Genomic DNA, 17,815 nt, shown 5'->3' with positions numbered 1-17,815 from the left:
GGGCGGATTGGTTTGAGGAGGCAGTCTCTGTGTTGGCCCCTTCGGCTTTTGAGCTTTGAGCCCTCTCCTCTTCTTCTTCCTCTCTTCATTCCTCCTACTTTCCCTGTAAGTATCGAAGCTTTTTCCGTTCCCTTCTCTTCTTCAGGCTTCTTCCTAATTTTCCAGTGTTTACATTCCGCAATCTCCTTATTTCACTGAATCTTTTGATGGATTGCTATATTTTGTTGCAGATCACTTTCGGAATTCGACTATTTCGGTCCGGTTGTTGATCGATTGTTGAAGGTTCAAAATCTGTAATCATCCAGGTCAATCTCCTCTTCAGCTACTATCTTCCATTTTCTTTTTAATTTTACGTAATGCTGTAGCGCCTATGAACTTCCATTTCTTTTTTGGGGTTGGGAATGCTTGCAGCTCTGCCTAAATATGCACCATTTGATATTATTGGGAGTACTTGATCATACAAGTGTTGTTTTCAGAATTATAGGAAAGAGCAATGCTCTTGAGTCTATTAAAAAAAAAGTGATACTCATTGGAGTTGGTCTTTTTAATCATTCAATTTGGTGTGGCTTCTTTCAATACTCATTGGTTCTTCAATTTTTATTTTGTTTGTATGGTAGCTCTATTCATAACCATTATATACAGCCACGATGTTTCTGGATGTCTATTAATTCATGATCTTATTGCTATTGCTTTGATGGCTGTCTAAACTTTGCTAACTACAAAACATTACAAAATTAGTTAGAACGAGAGACAATTGAAAACCCCTAGATTCCTTTGTTATAGAAATCTAATGGGAAAGATTGAACCCAGCCAATGCCCTAACCTTCTCCCAAGAACTGTCTGCATCTCTATTTTTTCTAGCCAAATTTTTTCTAAGATGGAAATTGAGTAGCTTGCCGTAGTGCGTCCCCCCGTCCCAAAGTGTAACAGGTCAAGCCACCGCTAGTAGATATTGTTTGTTCTCTTTGGTCTTTCCCTCAAGGTTTTAAAATGCATGGATAAGGGAGAGGTTTCCACACTCTTATAAAGAATGCTTTGTTCATCTCTCCCACCAATGTGGGATCTCACAATCCACCGCCATTGAGGACTCAATATCTTCGTTGGTACACTGCCTGGTGTCTGACTCTGATACCATTTGTAACAACCTAAATCCAACGTTAGCAGATAGTGTTCTAAAACACGTCTGTTAGGGAGACATTTCCACACCCTAATAAGAAATGTTTTGTTCCTACCTCCAACCAACGTGGGATCTCACAACAAATAAAGTTAAAAGTAAAGTTAGGGTGAAAAATAGAATAACTCCCTTCCCCCATCATATACTAGCAAGATTGGCTGCAAGCCATTTGCTTTCAAAAGCCTGAAAGAAAAAGTCTTCAATTGCACTTAAAAACAAATTGTCATCCCAAAAGAACATGCACCATATGCTTCAAAGCACTTTTACAAATATTGCAGTACTAGGATCCACAAAGAAGAAAAGAAAATCTTTGCATGAGGTCGATAGTGTCAATCCTCATGTGAGAATCTTACTGGGTGAAAATGCTAACATTCTTTGTATTGTCTGTTGAGGGTTGTTGGAAGGGAGTCCTACATTGGCTAATTAAGGAGATGATCATGAGTTTATAAGTAAGGAATACATCTCCATTGGCATGAGGCCTTCTAGGGAAACCAAAAGCAAAACCACGAGAGCTTATGCTTAAAATGGACAATATCATACTATTGTGGAGGTCCATGATTCCTAACATGGTATCAGAGCCATGCCCTTAACTTTGCCATGTCAAAAGAATCCTCAAGCGTCGAACAAAAAAGTTGTGAGCCTCAAAGGTGGTGTAGTCAAAGGTGATTCAAGTGTTGAACAAAGGATGTACTTTGTTAGAGGACTTCAGAGAAGGAGTCGAACCTCGATTAAGGGGAGGTTGTTTGAGAGCTCCATAGATCTCAGGGGAGGCTCTGTGGTGTACTTTGTTTGAGGGGAGGATTATTGAAAGTTGTTGGGAGGGAGTCCCACATTGGCTAATTAAGGGGATGATCATGGGTTTAGAAGTAAGAAATGCATCTCTATTGGTGTGAGACCTTTTGGATTTGGAAAAACCAAAATCAAAGCCACGAGAACTTATGCATAAAGTGTCCCTATCATACTATTATAGAGGTCTGTACTTCCTAACATTTTCACTTCTTAAACCGAGGAGAACAAAGAGGGAGTGGAGGTGAGGTCTAGCTAAAGGTAAACTCTCAATAAAGATTAGACGACCAACAATTAACATCCCTACTCTGGGGCAAGGACGTAATGCTTGCAACTGAGTGATCAAAGAAGGAGAATAATTATACAACACTCTGGAAGAAGAAGCTCCGAACGCATCAAGATTAACATTGTCCCATTATTTCCAAATGTCCCCACAGATATTGCGATTATCTCATTCGATTGGCTATACATGTATTATTCCATTTACTTGCACCAATTTATACCCACAGATATCTAGCGGTGGGTTTTACCACTGTGCACTCTTTTTTCCTTATTCTTGGATCTTCAGTTTAAAGTTTGATCGACGTACCTAACGAACTCGCAAAAGAAACAATAATGGCACTGTTCAATAGTTTCCTTAGTCTCACAATAAGTCCCCAAGGCTCTGGTCGGTATCCGAATGGAAACATAGCAGGCTACATGAATTCATACTTGAATGCAACTTGTCTTGACCTCTAACTAGAGCTCATCTTTTTTATGTAAATACTCACTGAAGAAAACCTGTGTTCTTTTCAGGTTTCCAGTTTTTTAATTTTCCACAATTGATGAGTTTTTGCTGTTAGATTGAAGCTTTCACTTCAACATGAACCCTTACTCTGAAGATAGTGTAAGCTGCTAAAGTTCTAAACCTTGGTGTTTTCATCAACCAATAATATGAAATGGGGATTTAAAGATGTATCCTTTCTACAGGATCGGACCACCGTAGTTGGTTTCGAAGTCCCGAAGTCCCCCGATTCAACCTATAACAATGAATACCATGGGACCGAAGACGAGGCACATGATCCACCATTTGTCCCACCTCATTTGCAGCACACCTTACTCAGCCACCCAGCAAGTAGAGATACCAGTGGAACTCTTCCATTGCCTCAGAATGTAATTCTCAACCATCTTTTTATCGAAAACCGAGACACCCCACGTTCCGTTGTAGCTCTTGGATTCACACACCGTTTTCATTCAAAATACGTCACGGTTGTGCTTTACAAACCAGTTCACAGAACAGGAACTAGCCGAGCTTAGTTATGCACATACATCAACAACATTCACTAGAATGACATGGCTACATGGATTTAGCAGTAGAAAATGTTTATGACATGTGATATGTCATTGAAGTTAGAGTGGAAGCATATAACTTCACCAAGTAAATGAAGGCTGACAACGTAGATATTGTACCTCTATTTCTTTTCAACTCTTCACTGCAGTAATTGAAAACATTCAGACTGCTAAATATGCAAATTCTTGACATGAACTTCCAGTCAGCTTTTTTCTGTTCTTAATCTTATTTAATCTCCGAGTTCAGACTCGAGCCACAAACCACCAATGGGTCTAGATATGCGCGAATAAGACGTGCAAGTTACCGAAAACAATTAAAGTTTGCTGTATCTTAGGTCTTACTTCCTCTTCAATGGCTCACACATTAAAGTTTTGGTCGATTTTAGTTCCTACAAGTTAATGTTGTCTGCCTCAGCCTTCTAGTTTTTATTGAACCTTAAACTGATATCATTTCCAAAGAGTTTACTTTTGGAGGCGAAGTCCGTGACATAGAACCCAAAATTTAATACCCCTGCCGCCTTGCATTAAGGAGGACCACACATGATTTCGATATGTCGTCCAGAAATTCCAGATCAGTTATATGTCGTTTGTTGGATTCAAAGCCAACACTCCCTAAAGATCATTAAGAACTACAAAACTTGCTAGTTGGGTGAGCTAAAAAAGGAGTGGATTTGTTAGAAACTCACGAGAAAGGCCACCTCTCCTCGACACCACCCTTGAGAGCCCAGTGAATGCAAAGCTGGTGCCATATCTGCCTGCTCCAGCTGCTCACGAGCTCATTTAAAGCTCTTTTTGCCCTTTTTAAACCCTCTGCGCCCACTCCCAACACAACCCAACCCAACCCGTAAACTCAATAGCTATGGCTTCCCTTTTCCCATTTCTCTTTTATCTCCTCTTCTTACTTCTTCTATCTTCTCCTTCCCCATCAATGGCTGCTCGCTGCGTCCCTCCCAGCGCGCCCAGCACCATTGTTACGCCCCTTGCCACTCCCGAAGCGGAAGACTATGAGACCGTCAAGCCTCAGCTGAATCGGAAGAGGCTTGTTTTTGGTGGTAATGAAGTCAAAAGCTGCCTCCCTAAAGGCTTCCGCCGCTCCTCTGCGCCTAGCCGCTTTGTTAACTATCATACTTCTGGTGGCTGTTCTTCAACCACTGATCATTCCATTAATACGCCTTGAAAATAAACAATTTTTGTTGTATATGCTTTCTGTTGTTCTTCACCATCTTTTTATATGTTAAGAGATTTCTTATTTATCTCTCTCTCAATATATATATATAATTTGTTCTCCAAAGATTGTGGAAACTCAGGTCATCAACCTTGATTACATATATGATTACAATTCTTATGTTATCTTACTCAAAGTCACTCCCCGATATTTGTTTCGGTTTCAATTTATTCGTTAAATTTGTTAAATTATAAATTTAGCTCGGGAACTTTGATATATGTATTTATTTGGTTTCTTTCAAATTTTATGAGCCAGATAAGAACACTAATAAATTCAAAATTTATGAACTTGCATTTTATATTTAATAAAAATTTTAATTTTAAATTTTAATTCTAGTAAATCTAAATTTTTAAAAATTTAAAATTGGTAATTTTAAAAGTTGGGTACCAAATAGAATTTGTAATTTATTTATTTTTTTTCCAATTTTAAATTTATGCTAATTTAGTAAATATTATGTTACACAATCAATTAATTTTAAACATTACCCAAATATATGCGGCTAAATTTAAATCTAAAAATAAAAAATTAAATTAAATTTTTTTTAAACATAAAGACCACCTCAAACAACATTAAAACTTTTACCAAAATTTAGGTTAATTAGCTAATTATGCTATCCTAAAAATATTTTTATTCTTTAAAAAATTAAATTATTGTAGTTTATAAATCTAGAACCCACGGGCTCTCGTGTTCCGCCGCCCGCATTTATTTGAGACGGCGGCGTTCAGATGGTTGATGAACCGGTTCATAGCTTTATCGGATGATCCATTGGGTTTCACGGCGTCTTCCAACGTCTTCCTCACTTCTCTAACAGCAGTTCTATACTGACTCCCTGATTTAAGATCCATCAGACGGTTGATCTTCTCCGAAACCTTTTCCTTCGATATCATCTGCCGTCCATCTCTCAGGTTAATCCCAACCGTCCAATCCTCCACCACTAATTTCCGATTCGTGAACTGATCAGTAAGCAAAGGAAAACACAACAATGGTACATTACACCAAATGCTTTCCAGAATCGAATTCCATCCGCAGTGACACAAGAACCCTCCGATTGCCGGGTGAGCCAGCACTTGATTCTGACGGCACCATGTCACGATCATCGAACGCTCACCCACCTCCTTCCGGTACCCGACAGGCAACGGATCGGTGTCGTTTGAGCTCACAATGTCGGGTCGGATCACCCAAATGAAATGGACCCCACTCAGTGAAAGCCCATGAGCGATTTCGGCGAGGTCCGTCTTGGAGACGTGGGCGTAGCTTCCGAATGAAACGTAGAGGACCGAACCATGGGGCTTGGTGTTTAGCCAGTGGGTGCAGTCGGACTCGGGCCATAGGCTGGTTGCCACGGAGGATTTGGTGAAGCCACGTGGGAAAATGGGCCCGATGGCGTAGAAAGGGATTTGGGCTTGTAGAGCGGATACGGTGTCGTTTTCCAACTCTTGTACGGTGTTGCATAACACGAAATCTGCAGCTTTAACGTCGTGAAACGCTGCGAATATGATTTGATGACAAACCGACGTCGTATCAGTCTCTTGCAAATACGACATCGTATCTTGTGGATTGATTGGGGGTACACCTGGTATGTAATCTATAGCGTCCCGTCGAACGTCTGATTAAGATTTAATTACAATTAATATATAATTTAAGTAATGATCATAACTTATAATAAAAGAATACTATCTTCATTAGTATAAAACGTTTTGAAAAAGTCTAAAGCAAAGCTATGTTAGATAATATCATATCAGTGTGAAGAATCGTATTCATTTAACAAAAATAAATTATCTGGTCGAGAAGCCTAAAAAGTCTAAAGTAAAGCTATATTAGACCAGTAAAGTAAAGTGTGGAGAGTCGTGTTTATTTAACAAAAATAAATTACCTCGACATTCAAAATGGCGGTTCTTGCGGAGAAGATTCAAGTGATAATAGAGCGAAAAAACCAAGGCGGGTTCCGTCCAAAACGAAACATAAAGGAGATTAAACTTCTTGGCTACCTTCGACGGCCACACGAAGAACGTATCCGCTATAAGACAACTCACCGGCGCCGCTCCTCCAGACGACGCCGTTTTCACAATCTTCTCAACTTCCTCCTCCACGTGGGCGGAGAATACATGCAACAGCGACCCCATAAACTGGTCATGGTTCAGCGAGCGATCGAATCCCAGTGGAAGGCCGTCCGACACGGTTGTGTACCGTATATCCAGCCCGGAGTTCCGTACGCCGGAAAACAAATCATCGAGGGGTGTGGAATGGGCGGTGGAGGTTTGGTGGTGGATGGCGTGTGTGTTGATGAAGGTGAGGGTGAAGCCACGTGCCGCGAGGTGAGTGGCCAAGTGGACGGAGGGGATGACATGGCCTTGTAGAGGGTAGGGAATGAAAATTGCGTGGGGGTTTTGGTTGTGGTGGTCCGATTGTAAGGCCATTTTTAGGTTCGATTTTGTGTTGCCTTTAACCCTAAACGTTAATTATGATAAACACAATGAATTTATAAAGGGTATAATGGCAGCCATTGCTGAAAGAAAAGGAAGAAGATTGAAAATCGCCTTTAAGATTCACCAATTACAAGAGACCATAAGGAGACCAAACTAAAGTCACGTTTGACGACAAAGGATAAAGGTTGACCAACCAAGCGGTGTTTCGTGTCTTTTTTCTTTCATATCTATCCTTAACTACGTACCTTTGGAATCGAAACTTTCGACTTCATTGTAAATATAACTTTGAATTCGTCTGGAGTTCACCCACTGGCTCAACTCGAGCCACAGTCATATAAACCAAAACACATCAATCATACTATATATTTTAATGAAGATGTGAAGAAAAGGTTGTCAAAATTATCAAAACATATTTCAATTCATGCCATATTGAAGAAGAATGAAGTGTTTGATTGTTATAAATTTTGGGTGGGTTACAATTTAGAGTAATTAAGAGTTATTGTATTTTAAGACTTTTTATTTAATTTCGGTTACATTTACATAATGGCTAGTTATGGCCATAAAGTATGAATGTTACCACTATTGGAATGTCTAGTTTCATTTTTGAGGCTATATAAAGTCTTGTATGTTGTATTTGTAAACGGACTTGGAAAATATAGTAAAAGAAGTATTTGTGCTCTTCTTTAGCCCATGACTAAGTTTCCTTGCAATTCTATGTAATTTAGGTTGCATGTAGAATCATTCAAGCTCGACATGATCAATCTTGCTTGTGGAGTGATTCGAATCTCAAGCAATGTTCTTGCCTTGAGATATTCAATCAACAAGGTAATCCGAATCTTACTTCTCTTATAGTGATTTTTCCATATCACACAGGCTGCCCCATTGTCTCATGTTACCTAGAATTGAAAGAAAAACTTTGTGTCGCCATGTCCCATTGCGGTCTTCTTTAGGTTTTACAAGGTTTTTTCTTTCTTTCTATTTTGGGTATTTGCCATCGCTACTCACGAGCTCTGTGACAATAAATGTTTGTGTTCGCGTGACAAAACTCTATAAATGTCACTATACATATTTTTGTAAGCTAATATAGAGATATCTACCTTATTTAATGAAAATTTTCATTCTATTTACGGAAATTAAGGAGAATAAAACAGGAAACAATTTCTTATTCTATTGGAAACATAGAATTAGGATATAAAAAATGGAGGGTGGATCAAGCATTAACTACATCCTTAATAGCGAAGGGACAAAGAATTGAGAATAAAAGGTACCAAAACAGTTGGAAAGACATAACTTTGCCGTTGGGTTTTGGGAACAAAACACTAGTTAAGTTTTGCACATGAACTTGTCACCTTGCCTTGTCTTTAACCTATTGTCCCACTCTCGACATTCGACATTATTGTCCTTCGCTCTACAGTTCTCCTTGTCCATAGCTGAGTTTAAAATGGTTACGATCCCTTCAAAACATGTTTTTAATCCTATAAAATTAATTAATTTTTTTTAATAACTTTTAATAGAAAAAAATATATATATTGCCTTGATTATTTAATGTCGCTCATACATTCATTAGATGTAACATATTTTTATTAAGAACTATAATTATTGGAAGAAGACCATCTTAAGAGTCAGTTATTTAGTTTCAAAATATTGGAATAAATTGGAAAAATAGTCCCTATTAAATTGAAGCAAGCAAGGCCCCATAATGATACGAATTAAAGCCATGTCCGAGGGCACTCTGTCGAGTTCAAATTAAGAATAAATAATAACATGTGTCGACTAACATCGAAATCTTATTGGTCCATGTCATCAGGCACTACCCAATAACCGATGTTGATTAGTCCATGTCATCAGGCAGCACCCAACCGCCGAGGATGTTGACGCTCAATCTCAATATAATATTTATCATATAACAAACATAAAAATTGCGTAGAATTCATAAAATAAAATAATATACCATTAATGTTATGTCATTTAGTATATGTTATAAAAAAAAATTATTTGGAAGAAAAGAATGGATAATATCGTAAAATTTTCCCTCTAATTTAATTACAGGTGGATTTAAATCTTAAAGGCCCTGCCCTGATCTCCTGCCCCTGCCCCACAAGTTAAAACATGTCTGACCCTTTAATAATTCTATGTAGGTTTACTAACAACAAATCCACATCCAAATCGATCAAACATAGTATTGTCAATATTTGTTATTTGTTTGAAATGGTCGACATACCACATATATATATATATATATTTATTTATTTATTTATATATCGTTTTAATTTAGTATTTTTAATTACTTTTATTTATTTATTGAGTTGAATAATTAAATAATGGAAAATTAAACCATCCACAATCTAAATAATAATAAATGTTTTTTTTTTTTGGTTAATTTATGTTCAGACAAACAAATTAAAATAAAATAAAATTTTTGCTTTTTGCTTGTATCACATATTGTTGGATGATGAAAGTCTCACATCGGCTAATTTAGGGAATGATCATGGGTTTATAAACAATTAATACTCTCTCCATTGGTACGAGGCATTTTGGGGAAGCCCAAAGCAAAGCCATGAGAGCTTATGCTCAAAGTGGACAATATCATATTATTGTGGAGAGTCGTGTTCGTCTAACACATATAACACCAAATCTTCAAAACTTTCTTTTCAAATTTCTGTCTCCATTTTCTAAAATTTTCTTCTTAAATCGGGGCTAGAGGCTCGAGTATACGTCGCAACGAATTGACTTAACTTACTTGTTGCTGGAAAATAAAGTAAGTCCGCTAACATTAAAAATGTGATTGCCTAAAAATTGCCTAAAAAAAATAAAAAGGGAAACAATTGTACATTTATAAATTAAATAGAAACTAATAAAATGGCTGGATTTTCTTGGAAAGAAACTGAGAGGAAGGTGGGAATTAATTGTGAGTTTTTTTTTCTTCTTTTTTTGGAGTTCGAATTAATAATTGTTGTAGGGACACGTGTGGCGATCTGAAAATGAATTAATTGGGCCGGTGGGCCGGGCTGGTTCGGAGGGGCCGAGAGGCGGTTGCGGGTTAAAGAGGTGGATCGGGTGTACAACCAAGCATTTGGAATTGTACAACGCCTTGTCTGTACTTTGAGTTGTGTATTTATAGCTATACGTGTCTCTTCACACGCCCTCCATCTAAACCCCTTCCAACGGTCCAGATCTCCTTCTCCAATCTATTTTCATAATATTCTTCTTTTTCTTTTAATTTGACGTAAATTAATACCGTTAAATTAGTTAAAGACCAAAATTAGATATAATTGAGGTTTATTGGACAGGGAGACAGACATGACTTCCAATAGAGACGTTTCATGGAGTGGTGAGAGCGACGAAGTCACATGGCATGCTCTTCAAACCCCATACTATAAATTCATTCAACACCCACATTACCATTATCATCGATCCAATGACTAAGCTTGTGACCGTAGCCATGAAGAAGAATGGCATTGTCAAGCTCAAGTCCGCCGTTGGGAAGCTGCAGAGAAGCCTCTCCTTAGGTCGGAGGTCTGATTCTGGTCAAGATGACTTCGATTACGACTCGACTCCGGTACCGGAGGATGTCAAAGAAGGACATTTTGCAGTTGTGGCAGTTGATGCTGAGGAGCCGAAACGGTTTGCTGTTCCGTTGAGTTGCTTGACGAATCCGACGTTTTTGAGACTGTTGGAGGCGGCGGCTGAGGAGTATGGATTTGATCATGAGGGTGCAGTGACCGTGCCATGTCGGCCGAGCGAGCTCGAGCAGATCTTGGCCGAGGAATAGGAGGAGGAGGAGGAGGAGGAAGAGAAGAAACGTAATGTGGGGTTTTGAAGCTATTGAAATGACCCAAGAGGATCAAGAGGTTGTTTTTTTTGTAGCTTCAACACTTCAGGGGCTTTGTAAAACTTTTTACCTATGGAAAATTTGATATTTTGAGAATGGCTAACAAAAGTTCATAGCCATTTGACATGTTGATTTTGTGTTGTGTTGTGTTTAATTTGGTGTAATTTTTACTTTCATGCACGTGTTTAAAAATGGTGTATCGTTTTTTCTAGTTTTTTTTTTTTATGTAACTCTTTAAGTGTCTACTGTTTGTATGCTTGCTTGTTATAATTTTTTGTAAGCTCGCTTGTTATAATATTTGTCACTGATATTACCTATCTTATATACTAGTATTATGAACCATAGTATTTAACTTTTATTTTCTAAGCTTATTTGTTAAAATTGATACAATCACGTGTGAATGTTATCTATTTTTCATGTTTATTTGTTATGAGGTCTATCATGTAGCAACAAATTAAAAAAAAAAAAAAAGTGTAAATTCGTAACATTTTTAATTTTGTTTTCCATGGGTGATTATTTATATGTTCATTTGATATTTGATCCATCATTGATATATCATGCCAATAAATACAAAAAGGTATAATAATGAAGTTTAGATATATATATATATACACGTGGCATATATTTATATTTTTAATATTAGCTATAACTAATTAGCCTCCATACCAACCAGACCAAAGTTCATGCCAACATAAACCCCTAATCACTCGGGTAAGCTTGGTGAGTCTCAGAATGGCCCAAATAAGAAACAAGACCGATATATTTCATTCAACGAGAAAACCCAAAAATATAAGATCGTCTGTTCATATTCGCATGGTGTCTAAAAAGAAAATATTGGACATGGCTCTATCAAGGTTGGCTCAAAAACCAACCAACTCATATATATATATATAGGGTACACGAAAGATTAAACAAAAACATCACCTACTAGGCCCAATAACAAAGCCCATCAGTGTTCAGACCCACCGCTCGTCTTGTGGTCACATCACGTACATGCTGGCCGAGCCGTGGCGTGATACGACACCACATTCAAGCCGAGGTATATGGTATTGATTTTAACGGCGTAAACCCGCGATTTTAGAGCTTTAATCAGCTAATCCAGCCTTCACCTTCAAGTGTTCCTTGAAGTCCATAATGTCACCCTCCCACTTGATTACAGCTTGATTTTCGCATACCCATATCTCCTGGGCCACTTGGTTAATAAGCCTAAAATCATGGCTTACAAGAACCAATCCTCCATCCCACTCATTTAGTGCCTCTGCCAGCGAGTCGATTGTCTCGATATCCAAGTGATTAGTGGGCTCATCAAGCAATAATAAGTGGGGTTGTCTCCATGCTAACCACGCAAAGATAACACGGCTCCTCTGCCCATCGGACAAATTTTTCATCGGCATCACTTGGGCTTTACCGGAGAGCCCGAACTTCCCAATTGCCGCTCTCATCTTCTCCTCTTCATTTCCTGGGTACTCTTTTATCATGAACTGGAGAGCAGACATTTCCAAGTCGAGTTTATCAGCTAAATGTTGATGAAACTGGGCAATTCTAAGGTGATTATGTCGTCGGACCATGCCATCTAGAGGAACCAGCTCCCCTGTCATCAGCTTCAACAGGGTACTCTTTCCAGCACCATTGGGTCCAACCAAAGCTATCCGAGAGTCCAAATCAACTCCAAAGTCGATGTTCTTATAGATGAGATTATCAGGGGTGTAGCCAAATGTTACTTCCACGAACTGAAGAACTGGAGGGGGAAGCTTCCCAACATCAACAAAGCGGAAGACAAGAACCTTGTCTCTCACTACCTTTTCAGTAAGCCCACCCCTCTCCATCTTTGCCAGTGTTTTCTCCTTACTCTGAGCCTGCCGTGCTAATTTTGCTGACCCATGCCCAAATCTGGCAATATACTCTTTCATGGAAGCAATCTGATCCTGCTCCCACTTGTACATTTTCATCTGATTCTCTTCCAGTTCAGAACGGGTCTGAACATACTGATCATAGTTACCCGTGTAAAGCTTTAATTTTCTGTTCTGCATGTGTATAATGTTTGTGCAGACACCGTTAAGAAAGTCCTGGGAATGTGAAACCACAACCAGGATACGGTCAAACTTCTTCAAGTTTTCTTCTAGCCAGACACAAGCCTCTAGATCTGTCATTCGGGAAATTAACAAAGATACTCGTCAGACTATTAATTAATACTCTTGAATTCAACCGCTGTTTCTAATTTCGATGGAACGTTTAGCAGTAGCACAAGGAAGAATTGTGTGTCAATTATACATGACATAAAAGAACATTGAACCAAACAAATATACCTAGATGATTGGTTGGTTCATCCAGTAAAAGGATGGTGGGGTTCATGAATAGGGCACGAGCTAAGGCAATCCTCATCCTCCAACCACCAGAAAAATCCCGTGTTTTCTTCCCTTGCATCTGCTTGTTAAACCCAAGACCATTAAGAATTTCAGCAGCACGTTTTTCTGCAGTTGATGCGTCCATTGCTTCTAAACGTTCATAGATACGATCAAGCTGCTCTCCGCCTCCATCCTCCTGAGTTAAATAGAACAGCAGATAATGAGCACTAGTAAATTTTTAGAGCGTAGAAACTCGATTTTAATAAACATACTTGTGCAGCCAAGGATTCTGCCTCCTTCTCCAACTTCAACCTCTCCTCATCACAACTCATCACAGCTTCAAGTGAAGACATGTCAGAAGCTTCAATCTCTCGTGTAAGGTGATATATATCCATATGTTCTGGAATAGGAAGCTCTCGACAACCAATTGCCGAGAGAAGTGTAGATTTACCACATCCATTTAATCCAAGCAAGCCATAACGTCTGAAAAATAAATTGTAAACATTAAGCCTAACCACAAGAATCCATGTGGAAATGGAATTACTTATGCCAGAAATAGTTAAAAGCAAACCTGCCGTAATTGAGCTCCAGCTCGGAATCAACAATAAGGTCATGCCCATGAAAGGTCACTGTCAAAGATTCTATCTGCAAAAAGCACACATGTAAGGATATTACTAGAATCATCACTCACACTTCCCTAATGGCACGACACTACTTCCAAAGATCACCAAGGAAAATAATCGAATGCTAAGGTTCAATATTCTTGGGCTAAAGAGTCATAGGAGATCTCAACCTAACCTACTGACGCATTATCCAACAGCACAACTATTCTTTTTAAATAAAAGAGAATTAAAGAACACTAATCACCACCTAACCTAATGGCGCATTATCCAATTGAAAATTCATCCATAAGCAACTGTTTCAATTAATTACATGGAGGAAAAAACTATACAACGTAGAATAATTTATTGCCAAAAACTGAAAGCAATAGAACACTAAGGAAGGCTACACAAGTTCCGCAAAAATAGGCACCATTTGAAGAATAAACATATATAAAAAAGTAATATAGTCTACAGTTCTTTATGATATTCTTTTTAAAAGAAGCACTCAATAGATTTACAAGAATTTGATTCTAGAATAAAATTAGGGCTTACTCGGATGTCTCTGGAGAGAGGATGAGAGCAAAGCACACCAGTACAAGTCCGATCAGATAATTGAAGAGCGTCCACTCCATTAGCCAACTTATCAACTCCATTCTGCGAATTGGCCGCTGCAGCCTTGGAAGAAGCGGCAGCCGCCGCTGCTTTTCCTCCACGCTTGGCCGCCGCAGCCGCCTTCTTCTGAGCAGCTTTCTTCTTGCTCGCGTCGGAAACCATCCTTAACCTGGTTCAAAAAAAAAAAAAAAAAATCAATCACCAAACAGAAACCCTAAAAACAATAGAAACAAAATAAGAGACATCGTGAAGAATCCCGAACACATATACATACCTGGGGAAATTGATAAAGAACAACCACGCAAAAGTGACACCGAGCGAGCGAGCGAGAAGAGGAAGAAATCGGTCTTCGTCTCCCACGGCGCTTTTGTTCTGCGCTTTTTATCGAACCTGCGACGCGTAATGCGATGCAGATGGAGGGTTCGAGGTACTGCCGATCAGGAGGCTGAGGCTTCCTTTTTATAGGCGTGCTGATGTCTCCACGTGTCTTTCACGAACAATTTCTTCTGGTTGCGTAGCCGACTGAATTAGTTATTCTAACGCCCTCGTGAGGGCATATAAGACAATTTACTTTGTATTGGTATTGGGCTGCACTTTAAAAGTTGGCCCAATTACAATTCGGAAGCCCATGGGCCTGCACTTTAAAAGTTGCAACCAAACGGAAAGGCCCACTTCGTCACATTGATCACAGTCTTCTCCCAATTTCTTCCCTTCTGGAGCATCTCTGGTTTTGTTGATTCTCGTCTTCCGATCCTCCATTGCGCTTCCTTTCGAGGTAATCATATCACTCTGCATTCATTGCTTTACTGTGATGCTGCTCCTTCTCTGCTTTCGTTTTTCTGGTGAACTGGGAGCGATTAGTTGATTAATGCGTTTAGTTTCATTGTTTTTGAGCTTAAATGAACCACTAATTTCGATTCGGTTACTTTCTTTTCTAGGGTTTTATCTTTTGTCGTTGTTTCTCTGTTAGACCCGCCATGGTAGGACAGGAAGCAATTCGGCAAGCTCTAGAAACAACAGACCTATCCAAAACTCAAAAACGAAGTAATAGAAAATGTTAAACACGAAATTGGAAGATGGGTTTTCGAATTAGGGTAGAAAGAGAGAAAAGAGGAGGGAGGCTGCGTATCACTTCTTAGAATTGAGATTTCTCAAAATTCTGAACTAATTCTCTAAATTTATGTTGTTGAATGTCCTTATTTGAATAAATTATCTGATGGGCTGCTTATTATTCATTGCAGAGAAGTTTCGGTCTTTGGGAAATCGATTGTTGTTACATTATCTTTGTGGGTTCTTGGAGCTCATCGATTGATGATTCAAGGTTCAAAACCTCTAACCATTTAGGTCAGGCTCCCATAAGCTGCAATATTTGATTTTCTTATGCATTCTACAATACTGCAACGCTTATGATGTTGATTAGATTTCGCTTTTTGATTGAAAATGACTATACGGAAGCCTAAATTTACTCCATCAGATGTTATGCATACCCTTATAGAGTGTTCATTGTGTTAATGAATGATTTCATCACATGAGTAATCAGATGTTTGCTGGTTTTATAAAATGAAATGGTTCTAAAACCTTGTAACTTATTGCAGTTTTTTGGTTCTCTGTGTGAATCTATCATTCAATTGTAACTTGTAAGGGATGCTTTTTTAAGGTTGGGCTTAATGGCACACTTTGTTTTCCAGAGTATGAACATTAATGGGATATTTTAACATTTTGGATAGGTGATTGGAAGGGGGATTTTGAACATCTAACTGTTGGGAATGACAGTATTAAAGCGCTACGTGGTACGATTATTCATATCTTTAAAGTATATAACCGCAAATGTGGTAGATAGAAACAATGGACGGATTGTCGCAACTGCATCCACAGTTGAACACTCCATCAAGGGTTCACTTGAATGTGGGCGGTCTTGTAATGCTAAGGCAGCAGCAGTTGTTGGAGAGGTGTTGGCTATGCGACTCAAAGTCGATGGTCTCGAACAGGGGCAAGGAAGAGGGATTCACATGGACATAAACAAGGAAATCGAAAAGAAAGGCTTCAAAAACCGCACAAAAATCTGGGCTATAGTCAACTCACTCAAGAACAACGGTGTTAAACTTATTCTCGACAACAATGACGATGATGCATCTCGGCCAAGTTATGAGTAAGTATCCAAAAGCGATCAAAATAGTCCTTGGCTGGGAAAAAAGGAGGCTCGGCTTGAGCTCGAGCTTGCCCAGTCACCATGAAAGATTAGATGCAGCTAAATGGAAGGAACTATGTTTATTAGTGGCAAAGTGATAGTGATAGCATCCAACTTTGGGCAATGATGTTATCACAGTGAAATGGTCTAATATGATCATTATATTCTCCACTTTTTGGTTACCTGTTCCTTTTACTTGTTTAAGAACTGGCTTGATATTAGGTTTGGGAAGGCCAAAAGTTGGACTCTTTAGGTTAGGTTACTTTCTTTTTGTTAGACAAACACGACTCTCCGTAGTAGTATCATATTGTCCACTCTCATGACTTTGCTTTGGGATTTCCGAAAATGCCTCATACCAATGGAGAGAGTATTTCTTGATTATAAACCCGATCATTCCCTAAATTAGCTGATGTGGGACTTTTCTTTTCATCCAACATCTTCCATCCGGCTGTCTCTTTCTTTCTCGAGCTGTCTGACTTAGGTATTTCAAATAATATTCCATTTCTTAAGAGCTTGATTATGAACATCTTCTGATTGTTAATGCCTAGGAAAAATAATAATATGGTATTGTTATGAGTAATTTTATTATTTAATTTTTTATAATTGACTATTTTATTTTTATTGAGCTAGATTATTATAATAGTTTTAACTAATTTAATTTTGATTCATTCGTTTTATATTAAATGAGGTAAAGTATATTACAAAATTTATATATGGTATGTTAATTATATTAAATGAGATTAAGTATATTACAAAATTATATAAATAAATAAAATAAAATAAAAAAAGTCAAAAGAGTTGTATATATATAAAAGGAAACAAACTCAGGCAAATGAATTGGGAACAAAATATGCCGAATTACATTTATTTAAAAGAAAAAAAAACTATATTTATTACATAACTGTGCAGGCATTCGGATTCTCATCGCTAAACATTTGAGACGAAGGCAAATGTTCTCCAACGAATCCACCATGACCGTACCCGTACCCGTACCCGTACCCGAACCCGTACTCATAACCCGGAGCCGGAACTGCCATGTAATCAAGTCTGTCGCCGTCCGTTTCTCCGCCGCCGTCCTCTTGAGTGACCTCTCCGCCGCTTTTGTTCTTGTCGCCGCCATCTCCGTCGTCATTGTCCTTTTTGGGTACCACCACTGCAACTTTCCGCTTCAGTTTGTCTTCCAAATTGTGAACCAGAGCCTTGACGTCCATTTTCCCTTTCACCGTAACCAAATCCTTTTGTCTCTCCATCGCCATATCCTCCACTCCTGCAAAAAAAAAAAAAAAAAAAAAAAAA

General features: G+C 38.5%; 6 protein-coding genes and 1 long non-coding RNA gene across 14 annotated transcripts in view; 4 read left to right on the top strand and 3 right to left on the bottom strand.

Moving 5' to 3' along the window:
• Positions 1-2,778, top strand: LOC111448166. Its single transcript, XR_002711379.1, has 3 exons — positions 1-105; positions 231-305; positions 2,756-2,778. It is a non-coding gene; the product is annotated as an uncharacterized LOC111448166 (long non-coding RNA).
• Positions 2,779-2,822: 44 nt separating this feature from the next.
• LOC111448628 (SNF1-related protein kinase regulatory subunit beta-3-like) lies at positions 2,823-3,256 on the top strand. Its single transcript, XM_023088316.1, has 2 exons — positions 2,823-2,846; positions 2,930-3,256. The coding sequence occupies exons 1-2, from the start codon at positions 2,823-2,825 to the stop codon at positions 3,254-3,256; spliced, it is 351 nt and encodes a 116-aa protein (XP_022944084.1).
• A 1,817-nt stretch (positions 3,257-5,073) lies between these two features.
• LOC111448627 (UDP-glycosyltransferase 86A2) lies at positions 5,074-8,368 on the bottom strand. The gene is made up of 3 exons (XM_023088315.1): positions 8,295-8,368; positions 6,388-6,962; positions 5,074-6,120 (listed from the first exon to the last, which is right to left on the bottom strand). Exons 1-3 carry the CDS (start codon positions 8,366-8,368, stop codon positions 5,180-5,182), a joined length of 1,590 nt encoding a protein of 529 aa, XP_022944083.1. The 3' UTR covers positions 5,074-5,179.
• A 2,010-nt stretch (positions 8,369-10,378) lies between these two features.
• On the top strand, positions 10,379-10,917 carry LOC111448954 (auxin-responsive protein SAUR50). The gene has a single exon (XM_023088754.1). The coding sequence runs from the start codon at positions 10,383-10,385 to the stop codon at positions 10,710-10,712; it is 330 nt and encodes a 109-aa protein (XP_022944522.1). The 5' UTR covers positions 10,379-10,382; the 3' UTR covers positions 10,713-10,917.
• A 641-nt stretch (positions 10,918-11,558) lies between these two features.
• Positions 11,559-14,796, bottom strand: LOC111448459 (ABC transporter F family member 1). The gene is made up of 6 exons (XM_023088083.1): positions 14,606-14,796; positions 14,272-14,500; positions 13,689-13,762; positions 13,390-13,600; positions 13,079-13,313; positions 11,559-12,915 (listed from the first exon to the last, which is right to left on the bottom strand). The coding sequence occupies exons 2-6, from the start codon at positions 14,491-14,493 to the stop codon at positions 11,858-11,860; spliced, it is 1,800 nt and encodes a 599-aa protein (XP_022943851.1). The 5' UTR covers positions 14,494-14,500; positions 14,606-14,796; the 3' UTR covers positions 11,559-11,857.
• Positions 14,797-15,006: 210 nt separating this feature from the next.
• On the top strand, positions 15,007-16,710 carry LOC111448460. 8 transcript variants are annotated; one of them, XM_023088089.1, is made up of 4 exons: positions 15,018-15,106; positions 15,270-15,675; positions 15,927-15,988; positions 16,059-16,710. In XM_023088089.1, the coding sequence occupies exon 4, from the start codon at positions 16,098-16,100 to the stop codon at positions 16,482-16,484; it is 387 nt and encodes a 128-aa protein (XP_022943857.1). In that variant the 5' UTR covers positions 15,018-15,106; positions 15,270-15,675; positions 15,927-15,988; positions 16,059-16,097; the 3' UTR covers positions 16,485-16,710. The 8 variants fall into 8 exon arrangements, with proteins under 8 accessions (XP_022943853.1, XP_022943860.1, XP_022943856.1 ...); XM_023088085.1 differs by lacking the exon at positions 15,927-15,988 and having other exon boundaries at positions 15,007-15,106; positions 15,573-15,675; XM_023088092.1 differs by lacking the exon at positions 15,927-15,988 and having other exon boundaries at positions 15,011-15,106; positions 15,573-15,652.
• Positions 16,711-17,369: 659 nt separating this feature from the next.
• The window catches only part of LOC111448569 (heavy metal-associated isoprenylated plant protein 3), a 2,423-nt gene continuing 1,977 nt past the window's right edge, over positions 17,370-17,815 (bottom strand). The window contains exon 5 of the mRNA XM_023088244.1: positions 17,370-17,786. Coding sequence (XP_022944012.1) covers positions 17,413-17,786 — 374 coding nt within the window. The 3' untranslated portion in view covers positions 17,370-17,412. The remainder of the gene's footprint in view (positions 17,787-17,815) is intronic.

Source organism: Cucurbita moschata, unplaced genomic scaffold (assembly GCF_002738365.1).
Source record: "Cucurbita moschata cultivar Rifu unplaced genomic scaffold, Cmos_1.0 Cmo_Scf00010, whole genome shotgun sequence".
Lineage (NCBI taxonomy): Eukaryota > Viridiplantae > Streptophyta > Magnoliopsida > Cucurbitales > Cucurbitaceae > Cucurbita > Cucurbita moschata.
The sequence above is the reverse complement of the archived record's forward strand: the minus strand, read 5'-3'. Positions and strand labels throughout refer to the sequence as shown.

What these genes read in the sequence shown, in the direction of transcription:
- LOC111448459 (XM_023088083.1), bottom strand. Translation starts at nt 14,493, where the DNA reads ATGGTTTCCGACGCGAGCAAGAAGAAAGCTGCTCAGAAGAAGGCGGCT. An exon ending in CTCTCTCCAGAGACATCCGA is followed by an intron (nt 13,763 to 14,271) that starts GTAAGCCCTAAT and finishes TGCTTTTTGCAG; the next exon opens with ATAGAATCTTTGACAGTGAC. An exon ending in TGAACCAACCAATCATCTAG is followed by an intron (nt 12,916 to 13,078) that starts GTATATTTGTTT and finishes CCCGAATGACAG; the next exon opens with ATCTAGAGGCTTGTGTCTGG.
- LOC111448627 (XM_023088315.1), bottom strand. Translation starts at nt 8,368, where the DNA reads ATGGACAAGGAGAACTGTAGAGCGAAGGACAATAATGTCGAATGTCGA. An exon ending in GACAATAGGTTAAAGACAAG is followed by an intron (nt 6,963 to 8,294) that starts GCAAGGTGACAA and finishes ATTAACGTTTAG; the next exon opens with GGTTAAAGGCAACACAAAAT. An exon ending in CCGCCATTTTGAATGTCGAG is followed by an intron (nt 6,121 to 6,387) that starts GTAATTTATTTT and finishes AATCTTAATCAG; the next exon opens with ACGTTCGACGGGACGCTATA.
- LOC111448628 (XM_023088316.1), top strand. Translation starts at nt 2,823, where the DNA reads ATGAACCCTTACTCTGAAGATAGT. An exon ending in ACCCTTACTCTGAAGATAGT is followed by an intron (nt 2,847 to 2,929) that starts GTAAGCTGCTAA and finishes TCCTTTCTACAG; the next exon opens with GATCGGACCACCGTAGTTGG.
- LOC111448460 (XM_023088085.1), top strand. Translation starts at nt 16,098, where the DNA reads ATGACAGTATTAAAGCGCTACGTGGTACGATTATTCATATCTTTAAAG.
- LOC111448954 (XM_023088754.1), top strand. Translation starts at nt 10,383, where the DNA reads ATGAAGAAGAATGGCATTGTCAAGCTCAAGTCCGCCGTTGGGAAGCTG.